Raw genomic sequence first — 20,216 nt, 5'->3', positions numbered from 1 at the left:
CTCTCTTCCCCGCGGTTCTCTTGGAGCAGATAAGACTTTTCCTGCCTCCCTCTTCTCTTCTGTCCTCTCTCTGTCTCTGTGTCTCTTTACCTCTTTTCTCTTTCCTTCCCCCCTTCCCTTTCTAATAAAACTTCCCACTTAAGCTTGTCTAGGTTCATAGAGCTCAGAGACTAACCCAAGGAGTCGACACTCTGACGCAAAAGCAAAAGGTTTCTTTTTATTGTTCAAGCTAGCCAGCTTGGATCTCACTGCTTGGCGGGTAAATGAGATGCCAACCAGCCAAAAAGAGAAGCTTTTAAAGGGGCAGACCATAAGCTTGAAGGCCACAAATTTCAGGGTTTCCATGGTTACTTAAGGTCATACAAAGTACAGAGTCAAGCAGTAACTATATATTTTAAGCAAGATACGTTTGAGTGAGATAAGACAGGCATGGGCTTGCAGAGTTATGGGGTCACAGGGTCTGTCAGTTATCCCCTGGACTGGGGAATCTTTACAACAGGCAGGGGACCTTTAAGACCAGCAATTAGCAAAGGAATGTTAACAGGAGTGGTGGACAGTCACCTCCCCTTCTCTGAGAGCAGGGGCTCAGGTGCCAGTCATGGCACTCCTGGTTTAAGGAGTTAAATTTTCCTTTGCCATTAGAAGTTCCCTTTTCAGGGCCTAAGTTTTTAAACTTTTATTAATTTTAATTTTTGGTTCCTCAAGCTCTGTCTGCCTGGCGTGTTTGTCCCTCTGCCTTGGTCACCCTCGCCTGCCATGGGATCAGCCAAGGTCCCCACACGCTTTCTGATAACAGTTGCTGAGTAGGGCTGAGGACAGCTTTGAGATTTGTGGCCTTGACTTTTAAGTAGAAATCACTTTTACTCTCCAAGTGTTTCTCCAACAATGTAAGGGTACAGGCTGTGTGGACAGCTAGCATTAACAAGAGTGGGTCTTTTTTGGTTTTGGATTTTTTCTTGTTAGTTTTGTGTGTGTGGTGTGTGTGTGTGTGTGTGTGTGTGTGTGTGTGTGTGTGTGTGTGTGTGTGTGTGTGTGTGTCTGGGTTTCTCTGTGTAGCTTTGGAGCCTGTAGACACTTTGTAGACCAGAATAGCCTCAAACTCACAGAGATGCACCTGCCTCTGTCTCCTGGGTATTGGGATTAAAGGATTTTATCCAGATGGTGTCTGACAGTATCGAGCCTTTAATCCTGGCAGACGCAGGTAGATCTCTGCATCTGAAAACCTGAGTGGGTTACAGGACAGCCAGAGCTACACAGAGAAACTCAGTCTTGAAAAACCAAACCAAACAAACAATACATAACAATCAATCACAAAAACACTAAGGGTGGGTCTGCCTTGTCTGTGCCATTAAGAAGCCCAGGAGGTGCCAGGCGGTGGTGGAGCACGCCTTTTAGTCCCAGTACTTGGGAGGCAGAGACAGGTGGATCTCTGTGAGTTCGAGACCAGCCTGGTCTACAAGACCTAGTTCCAGGACAGCCTCCAAAGCCACAGAGAAACCCCGACTCAAAAAACAAAACAAACAACAAAAAGAAGCCTGGGAGGCAATCTCAAGGGCCCTAGAGGAAGGAAGGCCTGAACAGCCATTGTACCAGCTCAGTGTGCTCTGTCTCTAGGTGGACATTTTATAGTGGAACACTTTTAATGCAATATGTCCCATATCGCCTGTCTTAGCTAACAGTTGAGAAACAGACAAGCATTTCCCATCATTTTCTGAGCACCTGCTCTGTACCACATTCTGGAGAGGCAAGAAATCAAACAAGGGTTTGCTTTTCCAAAGTTCTGATACTTAGATGTGTAATTAAGAGTAGGTATTTGGGGCCACAAAGAGCTACTAAGCACTTGGTTACAGTCCTAACACTTCAGTCCAGGTGAGGTGATGGTACAAGCACTGCATACATATGAGAAGTGTGTGGAGTGGGGGAAGTGTGGGAGAAGGGTTAGCCTGTGCAGTGTGTGTACATTGTGCAAGTTTTTTACTTTCACCTTGGAAAAGCCTAGAAGGAACGCAGGAGGCCGCCCAGTTACCAGGAGGTGTGGCCTTAAGCTGTTAGGAGCTTTCGCCTTGTTTTCTTTCACCCTGGCAAGAACCAAAGTAGTGGGCCAAACACTTCATTCATTCATTCATTCATCTATCCACCAAGCATTCTCACCGACCTAAGGGTAGAGAAGCATGAGAGGACATGCCTCCTTTGGCAGATGCTGTGCTAAGTGCCAAATATACTATTTCCCTTAAAGTGAACAAGACAACCCCAAGCCTGACAAGGAGGAAGTAATGTAAGGAGAATTAGTCACTTCTTTTCAGGGTTAGTCAGATATGATTTAAAAATCCCAGTAACTTCCTTTAGGGAATTACTAAATGTGACTAATCCATTGCCTTAGGGCAGTGCGTCCCTAACTTTATTGTCAACTAAAATCACTTGTGGAGTTTTTAAAACCTAGGTGCCAGGGTCACAGCCAGTACCAAGGTCATCAGAACATCTGTGTGGGTGCCAGGAGTCAGTATTTCTAAAGTTCCTCATATGACGACGTATTTCGTAGAGAGCAGCGCCCAGGGCAGGCAGGGGATGGTTTACTCATTGCACACTCAACTACTACTGGGTCTGGTTCCCAACATTCTTTGAATTGCAGCCCTAGCCTTGGGTGGGGGTGGGGCGGTTCTGAGCATCAGGAATAGGCGCTGTCCAATTAGGAGCTCTTACTTTGCCGAGCCGATGGGTACAGGTTGCCAGGGCTGCACGAGGACTGGATTTTTGCTTTGTCATTCTGACACTGTCAGTTCACCCGCCTACTAAGAGCAGGGCGTGGCTTCCTAGAGCCACTAGGAACCAGCCAGTCTTTAGCCTCAGTTTGCTTCCGTCAGGCCTTGCATCCACGCGGAAGGTGTGGGACGCCGCGGGGTGAGGAGAGCTGGTGTTTTCATCGTGCTTGTTCACGTAAGCTCTGTGTCAGCGTGAAGCTGACCGCCAGGGGCCTGGGTTGCTCATTAAGTTCGCTGGCGGGTCGGAGAGCATCGCTCCGGGGTGGTGATTTGGAAGGGGAGGGGGCACACATTCAATGTGTGTCTGAGAGGGCTGGGTCTTTTGCGGTCGAGCTAAGGGAAGCTCTTGGCAGGGTGCTCAGGATAGCCAGGGCCACAAAGCTTCAGTATATGGGGACTTGAGTCTGGTCCTTGGCTACTGGTGGCTTGCAGGCTACCAGAGAAAATGGGTATCATTTGCAGAGCAAGGGTCTTGATTTATACATATGTGGCAGTGTGCCGAATATGAGTGATAACATTAAGAAATTGCATGCCTTTACAGGTATTTTCACATGCTAAGAAACTCCATGATATTGTGCCGCACATGTCATGTTTTTCAAGTGGCTTGCCCTTCCCGACCTAGGCTGTTATTTAACAGGGCAGCTGAGACTGCTACACAGCCCTTCCCTAACTGAAGGAGGCGGTGCAGCCTGTCCTGTCTGCATTTGAGTCCTGTTTACAGTATTGACTGGCTGCTCCAACTTGTGCAAGTTGCTTGGCTAGAAGTAGCTCAGTTTCCCTACCTGTGAAATGGATGTGGTAATACCTACGTCTAAAATACAGCTGTTAAGACTAAATACTATATATAAAAACATTGCATTATATCATTATGCCATGTTAACTGTTGATATTAGTACTGAATAACTATTCTTTCAAGTGCTGGTATCAATATAGCTGTGGGCTCCGTTTTTAATTGTCCCAGACTTTACCGAGTTTACCCCTTAGTGAAATGGGACCATCCTCCCCTGATGTCATCCAGAGCGTGGATGGACTGTGGTTTCAGATTCCAGGAAGCCCTGGCTGTTGCATCCTCCAGGTGCAGTGTCAAAAGCCAGACCATGCTGGGACGAGCTAGTGTTGTGTGGTCGCGAGGTCGGTGTCTTTAGCTGCCCCTCAGTGCTTCTTTTGAGTTCTGGCGGACCTGGAGTCTCGTGGTCCGGCAGCTTGCGGGTCGGAGTCCACCGGCGGGAGTGCCCAGAGGGCGCGTGGCGTCCCGGAAGCCCCGCCCGGAGGAAGGCTCAGTGCCGCTCTGCTTTGTGCTACAGAGGGCAGGCGGGGCCTGCGGCGGCGGCGGCGCGGGTGCGAGCGCGAGCGAGCCCAGAGAGGCCGCAGGACGCGGGCCGAGAGAGGCCGCAGGAGGCGGCGAGCAGCGGAAGGCGCGTCCGGAGGAGGGTGGCCATGGTCCAGCCCTGAAGGTAGGAGCTGCGTGCTCCCCAGCCCCGATCCCGGATCCCCAGCCCCGGGCCACTACGGGCTGCCGGCCCACGTGCTCAGATCCCTGAACCGAGACGGCAAAGCCAAGCCGTTTCTTTTAAAGTGACCGTTCAGAGTGCCCTTTGCTTGGGTTTCCCCCTCTTTTAGCCTCCAGCGGCAGGGTGAGTGGCCTGGGGAAGTCTTGAGAAAAGGGCATCAGGAAATGCTTACGCCTCCCTCATCAGACCGCCCCGTCTCCTTCCTCTTTAATTCTCTGAGGCGTGGGCCTCCTGGAAACCCCAGGCTCCGAGGAGCCCCCGGGAATCCCCTGGGTTGAATTTGTTTCCCGGCAGGCATTTCTTTTCCTAGCTCAGAGTTAACAGTTGTGGCTATAAAGGAATGGAGTCTACCCTCCAGTGGCAAGTATGCTGAACGTCTGCTTTTGGTCCATCCACTTGGAGAATTACAAAAATGAAGTCAGATCTTGGGGATCAAACCCCGGTGTCCGTGCGTGGTAGCAAGTGCCTTTCCCCACTGAGCCATCTTGCCAGCCCCTTTGATTTTCAGAGTAACATATGCTGGAGCGTTGCCCTCTTGGTGTAAGGCCTGCTAGGTTTAAGAACATTTATTTAGTTGTATGTGCTGTTAAGAAGGACGTTAACAATTGATTCACATTTTTATTTAGTCTTTGCTTGCTTCTAAAAGAAACATACTTTTTTGAAGAGTGAATATAGGGAATGGAGCTAGACTTCAAAGGCAAACAGCAAATGGATGGAAACTAATTAAGGGAGATAAAAGGCTTTTACCTGTAGTTAAAGTAGTTGTGTAACTCAGACCTTTAGTGTTCAAGTAAAATAACACAAAGACCTAGTAATGGGCCTTCCTGGGGAAACCCCACCTCTATTGTAGATGTATATTAAGAAGTTACAATCATTTGATTTCTACATAATCTTATTCATGCTCTTGATTTTAACATCAGTGGAGTTAGTTTCAGGCTTTTGTGAGTTACACAGTCACGAATGAAAGAAATATGTACATACCATTTACCATACACATAGAGCTGTTCTTTTTGTATTTTCCTTTGGTTTTAATGAGCAGCGCCAAAAGTGGGAGGAGACAGAGCAGGTAAGATTCAGTATTGAGAATTTGAGCCATTGTTTGCCACAATGAGTATATTATAGACAATGAGAACTTTGGAAGGGCTCGGTTGGCACAAATGACTACTTAAAGAGGCTTTGTGCAGATGTTTCCCCTCCTTCCCTTTGTGTGTGTCTGGGGTGGGGGGGTTGGGGGTAGGGCTGTGCCAGGATTGGACAGGGCAGCACTCATTGTGGGTAAATGCTCTACCACAGAGCTGTAACCCCAGGGCAACACTTTAGTGTTGTCTGTTTGTAGTGCTGGGGGTAGAACCCAGGGCTCTTCACTTGCTGGGAAAATGTTGTTCCACTTAACTACACCACATTCCTAGCCCTTTGTATTGTTTCTCTTTTGAGGCAGTCTTCTATGCAGATCAACCTGGCCTTGGAGTTATGTTTTCTCCTGCCTCTGTCTCCTTCAATGCTAGGATTACAGGTGTGTGCCACCAAGCCTGGCAGCATCTTATTTTGTCTTTAGGGCAAGAATCAGAGTGTGTATGTGTGTGCTCATGTTTGTACTTACCATGATGTTCATATGAAGGTCAAAGGACAACTTGTGTGATTCCATTCTCTTCTTCCACCATGTGGGCCTCAGGGATTGAACTCATGTTGTCAGGCTTAACAGCTGGTACCTTTCAACACCAAGCCATCTTGACTTTCCTGATTCCAGAGTTTTGAAACTACCCATGTAAATGCCTCTCTTGGTAGCACTGAGAAGAAAGAGCACAGTGAATGAAAAGGTATCCATTGGAATACTACCAGACATAGTTAAGTCTTCAGTAGTTTGAGAGAAGAGTTGTGGGTGGTAAGATTAAAATTGGCCACATGAGACTCAATTTCTTTTTTTTTTTTTTTTTTTTTTTTTTTTTTGGTTTTTTGAGACAAGGTTTCTCTGTAGCTTTGGAGGCTGTCCTGGAACTAGCTCTTGTAGACCAGACTCACCTGCCTCTGCCTCCCGAGTGCTGGGATTAAAGGCGTGCCCCACCAACACCCGGTGAGACTCAATTTCTTGATGGCAGGAATAGAAGCTGTGACAGGCAGGCAACAAAGCATTGTGAGGTTCACCTCCAAGAAGGCGGATCCCAGTTGTGTTCATTTGTAGTTTCAAGCCTCCCTAAGTTAGCAGCAACCCGAACTCTTCTTGATAGCCATCAGAGAAGGGCACTCAAGCATCTCACTCAGGTGGGCCTCACATTCAGAAGGCTTCCTCCCTAACCTGGCCGGCCTTCTGCCTGATTGCTGCTTGTTGCTGCCAGATCTGCTTCCAGGATAAAGAGCTCACTTTTCAGTGTGGTGTTATATACCTTCTTGGCTGGGGCCAACGTGGTTTTCTTTTCATCTCCTCTCCCAAACTCCTGTAAGCTCCTGGGAATAGTTCTCTAGATCTCCCCACCTTGCTGGTTTCTTTACATCACTTTCTGTGCAGACACACATTACCTCTGTGTTTCCACAGCACCCCACAAATCCTTATTTCTGGAAAGGGAGGAACCCTGCCAGAGACAATTTTCTGCCTCTCTTATCAAGGTAGGTTTTCTTTATATGGCTGTGTTGTTTGCACGGGTGTGATAGTACTCCCATCCAAATGAATATGCCATAGTGACAGTAACAATGGTTTATGTGCTGGATTCTAAGTCCTCACAACTGCCTGATGAAAGAAGGATCTGGTGTTATCCAGTATTGCAGATAAAACCAAGGCTTCCAGAGTTACCGGAGCATGCCCTGATTACATAGCTGGCTGCCAGGCAGAGACCCCCTGTCTGCAAAGCTCACACCTCTGAGAGACAGGCCTGCTTCTGATCTGGTTCTCATGTTTGTGAGTCAGAATGGAGCCCGTGCAAATCCAGCATAGTTCCGGCATACAGTAAACCACCATTCATTAGAGGCTTGCTAGATGAGCCTTCATTCCACTGTGCCCACTAAATCAGAAGGGTGATGTGTCTTTGGTGTGTCTTTTAGCTCTTCATATGATAAATTATCACTTGATTCATACACTCATTCCATAAGTATTCATTAGGTGGCAGGGACATAGAAGCTCACTTAAAGGAGATAACATTGAAGTTACCTGATTTCATCAAGATGGGTTGTCAGACAGGAAACTGTGAGCTGCTCAGAACTGGTTCTGAGTAGCACATTGGCAAACAATTTAGAATTTTTATATCTGACAGTCGGTGCCTTTAGCATGACATGCAGGTGAGCCTTTGTCAGTCAGGAAGAAAGTAGGACTGAAGTTTATCGGGTACCTGCACTGTCAGCACCAGGCTGGGTGTTACCGTGTACGATAATGTATACATTTAAAAATACTTCTGATAGCTGGGCAGTGGTGGCCCATGGCCTTTCATCCCAACACTCAGGAAGTAGAGGCAGGCAGATGTCTGTGAGTTCAAGGTCATCTAGGTCTACAGAATGAGTTCTAGGACAGCCAGTGCTACACAGAGAAACCCTGTCTTGAAAAAACAACCAAAAAACTGGTTAAGGCTTACAGTGCAGCTCAATGGTGAGGGGATTGCCTGGTACATTCAAGGCCCTGGGTCCAATCCACAGCATACCAAAAAATGTATGCTGACAAATGTTTTTCTATAAGTAAAAAAGAAAAAAGGACCAGCATTAGTATTTTAAGAGAGAGTAGAATACCCAGTAGACTGACTACAAATGTGGAAACTGCAGTGCTCCCAGAGAGCAGTAAGTGGAAGTTAAGCATTTTTTAAAACATATGTGTGTGTTTATATGTGATATGTTCATGTGAGAACAGGGCTCTGGGGAGGTCAGAGGCATCAGATCCCTATGGAGCCAGAGTCACAGACATGGGCTCCAGGACCCAAGGGTCCTCTGGAAGAGCAGCAAGTGCTCTTAACCACTGAGCCATCTTTCAGGTCCTCCAAAACAGGCATTTTTATTTGAACCCAGGCGTGCTTCAATTCTACCTTGGATAGCAGGACAGTCAGGCCTTGTGTTGATCTAAATGATGCTTTTCTTGGCTCTGAAGTGTGTGGGTTGATAGTAAAGTGTCCTGAAGTACGTGTTGTCACCACAGAGGAAGGGTGGAGGTTTTGTATATTCTAAAATACCATCCAGGTACAAGGTAATTGGTGTGACTTGACTTGCATTTTATCTTTTGCTTCATGAATATACTGCTGCCTTGTGCCTGGGTGCATACAGCCCATTGGTAGCACTGTGATTAGTAGGTGTCAGGCCTGGGTTTGATCTCCAACACTGTAAAATAATGTAATACATTTTATTTGAAAGAGCAGTTACTTAAAAGTCCCTCTGGGGTACCTAAAATATATGACTTCGAGTGAAATCCAAGGAGTAGTTCACGAGAACACCTTATGTGGAAACCCTACCTCTGTGGACCTGCCTTGGAATAGCTGGAGGGGTTTTTCCCTCCCTCCCTCCCTCCCTCCCTCTCTCCCTTCCTTCCTTCAAGATTTTATGTCTGCCTGCATGTATGTCTGCAGGCCAGAAGAGGGCGCAAGATCTCTTTATAGATGGTTGTGAGACACCATATGGTTCCTGGGATTTGAACTCAGAACCTCTGGAAGAGCAACCAGTGCTCTTAACATTTTGAGCCATCTCTCCAGACCCCTCTTCAGGGTTCAAACATTTTTCATCACTAGAAACCTTAGTGGATTTTTTTTTTCTTCCACAGACAGGGTTTCTCTATATAGCCCCTGCTGTCTTGGCACTAGCTCTTGTAGTCCAGGCTGGCCTTGAACTCACAGAGATCCACCCACCTCTCAAGTGCTGGCTCTGATTGATACTCTTAACAGTGGAATATGCTTAATGCTCATTCTTCCTTAACAGTTGAAACTTTGAAAAGTATTTTTTCTTTCTTTTTTTTGAGTCAGGGCCTCAAGTATCCTGAGCTGGCCTCAGACTGGCTATGTAGCTGATGATGACTTTGAATTTGATCTTCCTGCCTCCCCCTCCCAAATGCTAGGATTGAAGGTGTCATTACCAATGCCCAGGTCTGAGGATCAAACCCAGGGCTTGTGCATATGGACAAGTACAACTGTACTACATCCTAGGCCTAAAAACATCGTCCTTTTCCTTAAAACAGTGAAAAGAAAATTAAATTACTACTTTGTATGTAAAAGTGTCTTTGAGACACTTTGGGATTGTAGTAAGTACCTACTCAATAGTTAAACACACTGATTGATTATGTAATCATAATTCTGTATTTGAGTAATTTCGTAATTATTGTCTTACAAGTGAGGAATGGTGCTAGCTAGGCTGAAGGTTTAGCCACCTGTCTGAACTAATACCTAGTAGGGCAGATAAAGATGGGGACACAGACTTTTCTCCCAGTCCATTTAATTAAATTATGTGTATGTCTGCATCTGTGTTTCTGTGAATATATTCTGTGTATGTGCAGGTGCCTGCAAAGGCCAGAGGAGGTTGGGTCCCCTGAGATGGAGTTACAGGGTGTTGTAAGTCTCAGTCCTCTAGAAGAGCTGCAAGAGCTCTTAATCTCTGAACCTTGTCTCCAGTCCTTCCAACCCATTAAACATTTTTTTAAAAATTAGCTTTATGCTATGCATATGGTTTATGTGTAGGCAAGAGTACCATGGTCTGTGTGGAATTCAACAGACAAGTTAGTGGGTTGGTTCTCTCCTCTTTTAGTGTTTTGTCTTTTTTAACGCTTTATTTTTGAAAATGTGTGTGTGTGTACACATGTGCCGGAGTCCAGTTCTGTGGAGTTCAGGTTCCAAAGAGAAGGTGTGGAGTCTGTGAGGGAGTGAGGCTGACAGGATCTGAAAGTGAATCAGGATGACTGCCCATTTATTGAGATTAGGCTACACCTTATGCTCTCTATTGAAAGCAGACTTAATGATTCAAGAAAAATGTCATTACAACATTTTTCTTGAAACGAAACCCAATAAGTTTGGCAAGAATCTAAATGCCTATTGTACTCCAAGGTTCAGTAACCCAGCCATGTGAGTCTTACACTTCCTCCTGCATGGTCAGAAGTGTCAGACATCGAGTCCTGAGAAATAAACCCCTAAGAGAATTTTCATTCTTCAAAGGACATGACATGGTGTTTGTATCATGTCACAAAACAAACGCTGAGCAGTTTCCTAATTACTGGCCCATTCCCCTCATATGCTACCAAAAGGAAGGTCCTGACACCTCACTCTTTTTCCATTATACCATACCATTCTGATTCCTTCAGGGTATACTACTCTGTATAGCAGAGAGGGATCACACCAGTCTAACTTCTTAACAGAATGAATCTGTTCACCATGGGGCAGACCAGATCTTGTCGTACAGTAAGCTACTAATAGAGGGCACTATTCTATACTTATTAACTGGAGTCTTAACCCTAAAGACCCTAAAGCCTTAGGCTCTGGGTCTGGGCCCAGGTGAGCCCAGTTAGTAAATCCTTAACTTCTCTATTCCTGGTGTAATCAAGGGGATGGGGACGCAATGGGGATTCTTGTGTGGGAATAGGCTGAGTTATGCTATATGGTTCCATGGTGGCAGGGAATTTTTTTCCAAGAATTATTTTACTCGAAGAGACTGGCACTGTATATATTCTCATCTTATACCAACACTCACACAAAATTCCCAAAGGAGAAGGCATAAGGAACTCCCATGACATAGAATGCTTAAAACATGAAGGTAAAGGATGCTGCAGAGTTGTGATCCACAGTGTGGAAGTGCTGGAACTTAGTCAAGCAGTGGTTTCGCCATGCACGCCAGTGAAGGTTGGAAGAGAGTGTAGGAGCTGGAATTCAAGCAGTGGCTGTGAGCCACCCCATGTGGGTCCTGGGAACCAAACCCGTGTCCTTAATTAAGAGCTGGGAAGGCTCTCAAACACAGAGACATCTCTCCAGCTTCAAAGAAGTTTATTTTATATATTGTAGTGATTTTTCTCACCCTCCGTCCTCTCCCTTCCTATCCCCTTTTTTGAAACTCGCTCTGGACAGTATGTCTTGCACTCCTGGGGCTAGAACTATGATTCAGAAGTTAAAGAGTGAATCCTTGGGAAGCACGGGGTCTGATGCCCTCTTCTGACCTCCTCAGGCACCAGGTGTGCCTATGGTGCAATACATACAAAATAACATTTTTTTTTCTAATTTAAGAAAAGGCATGTTTCAATCTTTTTGTTTTTTCAAGACAGGGTTTCCCTGTGTGGCTTTTGTTGTCGTTTAACTTACTCTGTAGACCAGGGTGGTCTTGAACTCAGCTGCCTGTCTTTGCCTCCCAAGTGCTGGGATTAAAGGTTTGTGCCACCACACCCAGCCTGAGTTTGTGAGTTGCTCCTGGATAAAATTATTGCACTTGAATAGGACTTTGGAATAATTTAGTATCGCTATAGATGTTACTTGCTCTTCATTCACTGCAAAGAACTTTTTTCTAGCTGTCTCCCAGCACCCCAGGTGAACCAAAGGAAAAAGGGCCTAACAGTTGCTTCTCTGGACTCTGGGACTGACCCCTGTACCCTCCCTGGTCAGGCTTTCTTTGTGTTGAGTTAGGCATGTACTCATCCGTGTGTACTGATGATAACCTGAGCCACATTAACTGCTCGATGGGTCTCCAGTGAGCTGGTGTGTGGGTTTTCATGACGTTTAAAATCTTCGTTAGATTGCTTGTTTTCTAGGATTAAGGTTAACCACCTCAGTAGAGTATAAAAGCCTTTATTTAGCCTTTGGCAGGCTTCCAGATAAACAGCGCCTTTCCAGAACCCTGCCCACTGTTCTTCCACCCTTGAGTGGAGACACATCTAAGATCGCTTTTGTGTAACATGAGCCTTGCTCACCACTGGTGCATGAATTAGCTTGGCAGAAAAAGAAGGTTGGGGCTGAGGCCTGACCCTAGGGCTGCTGCTGGGGCCTGAGCTGGGGGCGTGGTCACGGGGTGGGCTGGGGGCGGGGCCGCTTGCGCATGGGCAGGAGGCCTCCTCTCCAACGGTCTCCAGTTCGATCGATCAGCCTTCGTCACTGGCATCGTCACCGTTGCTAGCCCTCTGAGAGCTGTTACCTGCGTGCAACCGGCATGTCTAGAGGAGAAGGTTCCCTGCCTGGAGGCAAAGAAAAAGGAGAGGAGATGGTCGGAAGCCTGGCTTGGCGGTACCTGGTGAAGCAGGGGGAGGAAGAGGCACTGAAGAAAGAAGAGGAGGAGGAGGAAGAGGAGGAGGAGGAAGAGGAGGAAGAGGAGGAGGAGGAAGAGGAAGAGGAGGAGGAGGGGGGAGGCCCGGACTGTTGCTCTGACGACCTGAGTCCTGAGGCCTCAGGCATGCACCCGGACCTCCTGGAGCTGGCAGTGGACAGAGAGAAGTGCCGCAGCATCCGCAGGCAGTACCGACAGCTCATCTACAATGTACAGCAGAACCGCGAGGACATCGTGAACACAGCCAGCGACTCGCTGACCGAGGCCCTGGAGGAAGCCAATGTGCTGTTTGATGGCGTGAGCAGAACCAGAGAGGCCGCCCTTGACGCCCAGTTCCTGGTTTTGGCCTCTGATCTGGGTAAAGAAAAGGCAAAGCAGTTAAACTCTGATATGAGCTTTTTTAATCACGTTGTGTTCTGTGACTTACTGTTGGTGTTTGTGGGCCTGAATTGGGTGGAAGACCAGTGTGAAGAGCTGAGCGACTGCGATGACACCATTGCACTTGCCTTTTGGGGGATGGTGCAGAAGGAAGCAACATCCTGGATGCTGAGAGCTGAAACCTTCCACTTCGTTTTTGGCTCTTTTAAGGCAGAGCGTTCTGCCCGAAAGCCCCGGCTTGAACATCACAAAAGAGCTTGCAAAATGGAAGGAAATGGAGATATGCCTACAAAGTTGAAGAAGCTGGACATGCATGCTAATCAGGAGACGACAGAAAAAGAAGTAGAAAGAATCTTGGGATTGCTGCAAACCTACTTTCAAAAGTACCCCGATACCCCAGTGTCCTATTTTGAGTTTGTGGTTGACCCAAACTCATTCTCTCGCACTGTGGAGAATATCTTCTATGTTTCTTTTATTATAAGGGATGGCTTTGCAAGAATAAGGCTTGACCAAGACAGACTGCCAATATTAGAGCCAACTAACGTTAACCAGGTGGATGAAGAAAGTGATCCCTGTTCCTATGGCAGGAAGCAAGGAGTTATATCTTTGAGTTTACAAGACTGGAAAAATATTGTCTCCACTTTTGAAATTTCAGAGGCTATGATCAAAAACTCATGCTAAAGATTTTTGTTTGTAGTGTATGACTCCCATCTTGTACTAAGGTATCTCAAAATAGAATCAAAATAGAAGCACACACTCTAGTAAACTATTTTCAAGAATAAATGAAATTGTCTGCTGTGCAGTGTATTTTTCTTGATAACTTACAAGGTTGTCTTAAAAGTTGACTGTTGTGATCCACATGACACTTATAGTAAGTAAGCTCTTAAGTTTATCAGAAGGTGTTAGCCGACTTGCTAAAAACAAAAACCAGTTCTTGTTATGGAACGGCCTCCCTGTCATGGTGAGCCCAGGGTCCTGCAGGGGGTGCTTTTCACCAAGGGCGGGAAGAGTGGGACCAGAAAAAAAGTGAGTCAGTAGTTGGGCAGTGTTAAGGCTTCCTTTCAAAAAGTGGAGCTCCATATTCAAAACGATTTCTTTGATAAATGAACAAGAATGTGTGTGTGTGCGCATGCTGTTAGACTCACACAACCAAGACATTCTGGGTCTTTTGTTCTGTTGTTTTGAGACGGGGTCTCACTTTGTAGCTCTGACTGTCCTGCCTCTGCCAGCCTACTTGCTGGGATTAAAGGTGTGCACCTCTGTGCTCTTTGAGAAGGCATTCTGCGTAAGAAGGGCAAATGTGTGGAGTTGTGACATGAGAGAACATGCAGATTTATAGAAAAACTTTTCTACTTGAACATTAAGCTGGGCAGGAATCACAGCAACCTTACCAGTGTTCTCAGAGATAGATGTCCAGTAGCAAGCCTTACCTCTAGTCCATCTGGCCAATATCTCTGAATTCACACAAAGTGTCCTTCAGAATCGGTGCTGGTTCATCATGTAACAACTCATCCTTGATTTCAAAGGTGGGAGGGGTGCTGGAGAAATGGCTCAGTGGTTAAGAACACTGCTCTTCCAGAGGTCACGAGTTCAGTTTCCAGCACCCACATGGTGGCTCACAGCCATTTGTAATGGGAACAGATGCCCTCTTCTTTCTAAACCTGGCTTAAATTTTGAAGATCATTGATTTCTCTAGGAGACCTAAGAAATTCCAAATTGGCTAAGTGTTTTGCATAATTATCACCCCATTTTGTTTGCAGTTTTCCTTTAGATCTGTTGTCTGAATTTTTCTGAATTCTCTGATGGTCTCTTCTGTCATGCAGGCACTACAATGCAAGTGATGCACTCATACATGAATATAAGAAACAAACTGGAGGGTTTTGTTATGTGTCTGGGCCTATATTCTCTCTTCACCCCTAGTGCTTGTGCGGCACACTCAGTTTCTTGTGGCCTAAGTTGGATGGAAATGGGGGCTGATTTGAGGAGTTGTGCTGACAAATAGTCTTTTTTCTGGAAGATAACATCAAAGGAAAGCAGTGCTCTGAAATATTCCAAGTTGGGAACTCCTGTTTAAGATGTTTGTATCATAAGTTTTTTTTTTTTTTCCTTTGCTGCTTTGTAGTTTTAAGAATGTAAACTACAGGACAACTAGGGATTTCTTAGCATGGTTGAGTGATTTCTTAGCATGAGTGCTGCTTTAGCTTCTACCCTCAACATCAGTGATGGTGTATGCATGTGTCTATGTGTGGTGTGTGTGTGTGCTATTTGGTGGTCAATGAGGAAAATTTGGGTTATTAAAATTGAGAAGAGGCAGCACACATGCCCCAAGCTACTTCTTATCCTTTTATGAATGTAAGTCTTTGGTGGTGGTTAGTGGTATTTTTGTTATGCTTAATATTAACAGTAAAATTTCTTACTAAATCTAAGGTAGTACAGAGGAGGGAAATCCAATGATTGGGAGGTGGGATCTTTGCGAAGAGAAAGTTGTTACACCAGTAATGAATAGATAATTCGGAAGAAAAGGCCTTTCTAATAAAAGCAGACCACTTTCTATAGTAGCTATTCCCCCTTTCTGCACATGAAGAAGTGCTCACTCTTCAAGATGAAGGACAGCATCATTTGGTCCTGCTGATTGGTCCTCATCCTGGCATCTCTTAGCCAGAGCCCTAGGGTTTCGGGAGGTCTGTTTGGGCAAAGTAGATGCTGCTGGGTTACAAGATCTGACTCAGATCCTTACTCGACAGACTGCCTTGTTGAATGTCTTTGCCTGGTTGTGTTCTGACATGTAGAGAGCGCTTTTAAAACACAAACAGAAAATGGAGGCTTGGGAAGAGCTTAATTTTCTGATCTGTTGAGAGGGGTGACTTTCCTATATAGATCACTTTGGCCTCTTGCTTGTGCTTTCACTGGTTGTAATGTTGGCAGCTTGTTGCATTGTTTTGCATTCAGACTAGGGACCTTGGAAAGAGAATTGAGCAGCAGGAGATGAATTCAGTTATAGAAATGAACTGAATTGCAATTCTGCTTGTCAAGATTCAGCAAAAAGAAGCTGACTCTATGGAGAAAACTTATGGGTTTTGTTTTAAAGGTAGAACTCTGATAGCACCAGGTGCATGTGGTACACATGCGTACATTCAGGCAGAAGACTCCATCTAAAGCAAGATTACAGGATTAAATTAGAAATGCACGTGATTAGATATAGTTAGTAGGTTATTGGGAAAAGCAAGAGATTAACTAAAGATGTGTTTGTGGGGTGCATGTGATGCTTGTATGTGTAGAAGTGAAAGGACAAGCTCTCTCTGTAGACTCAGCTGGCCTCAGATTCACAGAGCTCCGCCTGCTTCTGCCTCCCAAGTGCTGGGATTAAAGGCGTGTTCCACTGCAAAAGGCAGCCTTTGAAAGTTGTTGTTTTTAGTTACTGTGTGATCTGGGGATTGAACGCTGGTCATCATGAGTTTGTACAGGGAGCACTTTTACTGATGGTGTCACCGGGAAAGTTTCTCCCATATTTAAAAAAAATTTTTTTAATTAGTTAATTTATTTACTGTGCATGGTCATTTGGAGGTCAGAGGACAACTTCTGGGAATTGGACTCTATGTGAGTCCCAGGGATTACATTTAAGTGGAGCTGGCAGGTGACTTTATCTGTTAATTGATCTCATCAGCTTGGGAAAGTTTAATGCCACAGCCTGTCATATCTGAAATAAAAGTGACATCTGGCTTGGATTTGATGGGATTTAATGTGCACAAAGCATGTCTGGCACAGTATCTGTCTCATTGTGGACGCTCAGCACGGTGCCACCTACTTCTGTGTTGACAACTCTGTAGTGATTTATTTACTTTGAATCTCATACTTTTTAAGGTCCTTACCTTTGTTCTGGTGGAATCTACTGCCAGCTGATGGTAATGTGCACATTGCTAACTGACTCAACGACTGCTAAGTGCCCACTGTGCCAGGCACTGCTCGCTAGAGCACTGTCCATCTAGAATGTGCTTTACAGTGTCCTGGGTGTGCTAATTTCCTTGTGTTGCTGTAACAAATTGCCAAACACCCAATAGCTTTAGACCCACACTGCCATAGCAGTCTTGGAGGCTGGTGTCAAACCAAAATGGGTTTGGATAGACTAAAGTCAGGACATTGACAAGTCTGGTTCCTATCTTTCACTTGATTACATTTTGAGTGGGGCGCCAATTAGCAGGAGCTGAATGACAGCCAGTTCAATTTTCGATAGGGTTAAGTGAAAGTATAATGTTTAGTTCTAAGGTCAACTGAGGGCTTCACTTGCTCACATCTTGCCAGTTAAACCTTTGGAACACTTCTTTTCTTGTTTTTGTTAAAAGCTGATTGATATAATTTGATTTAAAGCTTGAACTGTAAAAATCCCTTAGATGCAAAATTTTGGTAAAGAACATTTTTTAAACTGTCTTAGTTAAGGTTTCTATTGCTGTGAAGAGACACCATGACATGGCAACTCATATAAAGGAAAACATTTAATTGAGGCTGGCTTACAGTTCAGAGGTTTGGTCCATTATCACCATGGTGGGAAGCATGGCGCAACAGACAGACATGGTGCTGGAGAAGGAGCTAAGAGTTCTACATCCAGATTGGCAGGTACCTAGAAGAGAATGCCACACTGGGCCTCTGGCTTGAGCATCTGAAACCTCAAAGCCCACCCTCAGTGACACACTTCCTCCAACAAGGCCACACCTCCTAATAGTGCCATGCCCAATGAGTCCATGAGAGCCATTTTCTTTCAAGCCACCCATAAAGTTTAGGATGTATTTGTTCTGGCTCATTTTGCTTAGGTGTCTGCCCTAAGAACATGCAGTTAAAATGAATTGGAGGTTATAATAGTTATTTTTTAAGTCAAATTTTTATTTAATGGGATTTCAAATGTGATTACTTTGTTGTCCATTGAGGTCACTGAAGTTCAAGATTTCTAAGAACGCCTTTTTTCAAAGAACAAATGCTTAATCTAGTTATGTCATCAGCCCTTAGCCATGATTCTTTTATCAGAGTGAATTAAGAGACAGACATACTCATGACAACTTCAAAGTTCTCCATTGGAGGTCTTTGGCTCCCAATTTCTTCAAACAGTTTAAGGGTAGGTTTACCTCTGCTTACTGACATCAGCCTCTTATGAGTGAGTTGAGATCACTTTCATTACTGTCCCATTCAGAATACCTGTGGGTCTGTATGCTACTTGGAAATACACTTCCATTCCCAGCAAGAAGCATCTACAGATTGGACCTCATGTTCCCCTAAGAGGGGATGTTCATCCATTGAGTGACAATTGGAACGTTGATCTGTGCATCTTAGTTTTCTCATTCCCTGTGCTTTGTAATGATGCTCTCTTCTTACAGCTAACCTCTGTATCAGCACCATCATCACTTTGCGCTGTCTCCTGTGTCCGTGTGCTTGCTTCACACTGAACAGTGTGGTTCCAGGAGAAGATTTCTTTTTGCGCCTGCCTTTTGTTCACCAGTTTGAAAAAAGCACACACAAGTACCACCAGTTGTTGTTGTTGTTGTTATTATTATTATTATTATTTATGTGTGTGGTGTTTGTTTGCATGTATGTCTGTGTCTCACTTGTGTGCCTGGTTCCTGTGGAGTTAAGAGACAATTATGAGTTGCCATGTTGGCACTGGAAATTGAACCTAGGTCCTCTGGAAGAGCAGCTGGGGTGGGTGGGTGGGTGTGTGTGTGTGTGTGTGTGTGTGTGTGTGTGTGTGTGTGCGCGCGTAAGTGTGTGAAAGCTGGTGTCTGGGAACCAGACTCTGCAGCAGGATACTGACCATCTGTTGAAGTATCTTTTTTTTGTTTGTTTTTGTTTTTTTGTTTTTCGAGACAGGGTTTCTCTGTGGCTTTGGAGGCTGTCCTGGAACTAGCTCTTGTAGATCAGGCTGGTCTCAAACTCACAGAGATCCTCTGCCTCCCGAGTGCTGGGATTAAAGGTGTGCACTGCCAATGCCCGGCGAAGTATCTTTTGTTTACTCTTTAAAACCAACAGATGAGCCTCATGCTCTTGGTGACCCCTAGGGAGGCGTCATGATGGTTATTTGGCCTTACTTTGTATGGAGGGCTCTTATTACCAGCTTCTTTTCCCCCCACAGCGCCCTGCATTGAAGGAGAAGCCTTGGTCATCATGCCAGCTGGCGAATGCTGGTTGTGCTTCCCAGCTTCTCGAGGTAGCCCTTTTGTGCAGACGGTCTGGGTGATGAGACACAGTTGCCCCAACTGTTGCTGGTTTCCAGGTTTTCTCCGTCCATTTCCCCAGCCTCTGTGTGCACCCCGTGTGCTGCGGAGGGGCACTCGTGGGGCTGTGCTTCCTCCACGTTCTTCCACGGCACCCCCCTCCACATTCCCGATGCCCTGTTCTCCTGACCCCCGGCTCTGCCCTCCACCCTCTACACCTGATTGTAGGCAGGAAAAAAATATGCAGTCTGGGCTGGTAAGTGTGGGGCTTTTTAGTTATTAAGGGTAAAATGATTAAAAAGTATTTTTATTATACTTACTGATTTTCAGCCACTATCCTCATTAGCCCAGGGTTTTATTATAAGGTAATAGTGAATGTATTGCTAAAACAGTGTTCCAAAACAATGTAGAATGTAGCCAATTACATATATAAATATATATATATATATATATATATATATACACACATACATATATTAGAATGAAAAAGATATTTAAAAGTTTTTCCTTAATACCCGTTTTTAAAGTCTGATACATGCAAATACCAAAACAAAAACCAAACAGGACTTCAGACATGCACTGGGTAAAGCTGTGAGCTTCATAGAGTATGTGTCTCCGAAGGACTGGCTGGTAGAAGGCATGCATAAGACCGTAGGTTTGAAGCCGAGTGTGGCACCGCATGCTTGAACCCCAGCACTTGGGAGGCAGTTCTACAGTGTGAGTTCCAGGAGACCCAGAGCTACATAGTGAGACACTGTCACATAAAACAAAATCCCCAACTTATAAAATACCTTGTAGAAGCAGAGGCTTGAACTTACACGTCGATCAATACTGGTTAGTGATTTTAGATTTTTGCATCTCAGCCACACAGTGTAATAAAGTCTTAAATCTTGGCCAACTTTGCAGTTGCTGTGTTAACATTATTGTGTTTGTTATTCTCCAGACTCCCTTCTTAGCCTAAGACCTTTGCCCACTGATTTTGTTTTCACTAAAAAGTAAAGGTGATGGCTAAATTACATTTCTGGCACTATAAAACATGCTGGACAGTTATATCAAATAGTCTCACACTGTGCAATTGGGAGAATTTCAGTAGAAGTTTTTTGTTCTGTGTTTTGTTTGCCCCAAGGTGAGGGAAACCTAATTTAAAATATAGTTTTAAAACTCTAGGAAGGGATGTTGGATGG

General features: G+C 45.1%; 2 protein-coding genes across 3 annotated transcripts in view; both read left to right on the top strand.

Moving 5' to 3' along the window:
- The first annotated feature begins 2,821 nt into the window (after positions 1-2,821).
- The window catches only part of Txnrd1 (thioredoxin reductase 1), a 40,324-nt gene continuing 22,929 nt past the window's right edge, over positions 2,822-20,216 (top strand). The window contains 1 exon segment of the mRNA NM_001256882.1: positions 2,822-2,934. The gene's annotated coding sequence lies outside the window, so the exon portion shown is untranslated.
- Positions 4,088-18,514, top strand: Eid3 (EP300 interacting inhibitor of differentiation 3). Of its 2 annotated transcripts, XM_027392530.2 has the most exons (3): positions 4,180-4,213; positions 6,801-6,871; positions 12,311-18,514. In XM_027392530.2, the coding sequence occupies exon 3, from the start codon at positions 12,344-12,346 to the stop codon at positions 13,514-13,516; it is 1,173 nt and encodes a 390-aa protein (XP_027248331.1). In that variant the 5' UTR covers positions 4,180-4,213; positions 6,801-6,871; positions 12,311-12,343; the 3' UTR covers positions 13,517-18,514. The 2 variants fall into 2 exon arrangements, with proteins under 2 accessions (XP_027248330.1, XP_027248331.1); XM_027392529.2 differs by lacking the exon at positions 6,801-6,871 and having other exon boundaries at positions 4,088-4,213.

This window comes from Cricetulus griseus (genome assembly GCF_003668045.3).
Source record: "Cricetulus griseus strain 17A/GY chromosome 1 unlocalized genomic scaffold, alternate assembly CriGri-PICRH-1.0 chr1_0, whole genome shotgun sequence".
Classification (NCBI taxonomy): Eukaryota; Metazoa; Chordata; class Mammalia; order Rodentia; family Cricetidae; genus Cricetulus; species Cricetulus griseus.
The sequence above is the reverse complement of the archived record's forward strand: the minus strand, read 5'-3'. Positions and strand labels throughout refer to the sequence as shown.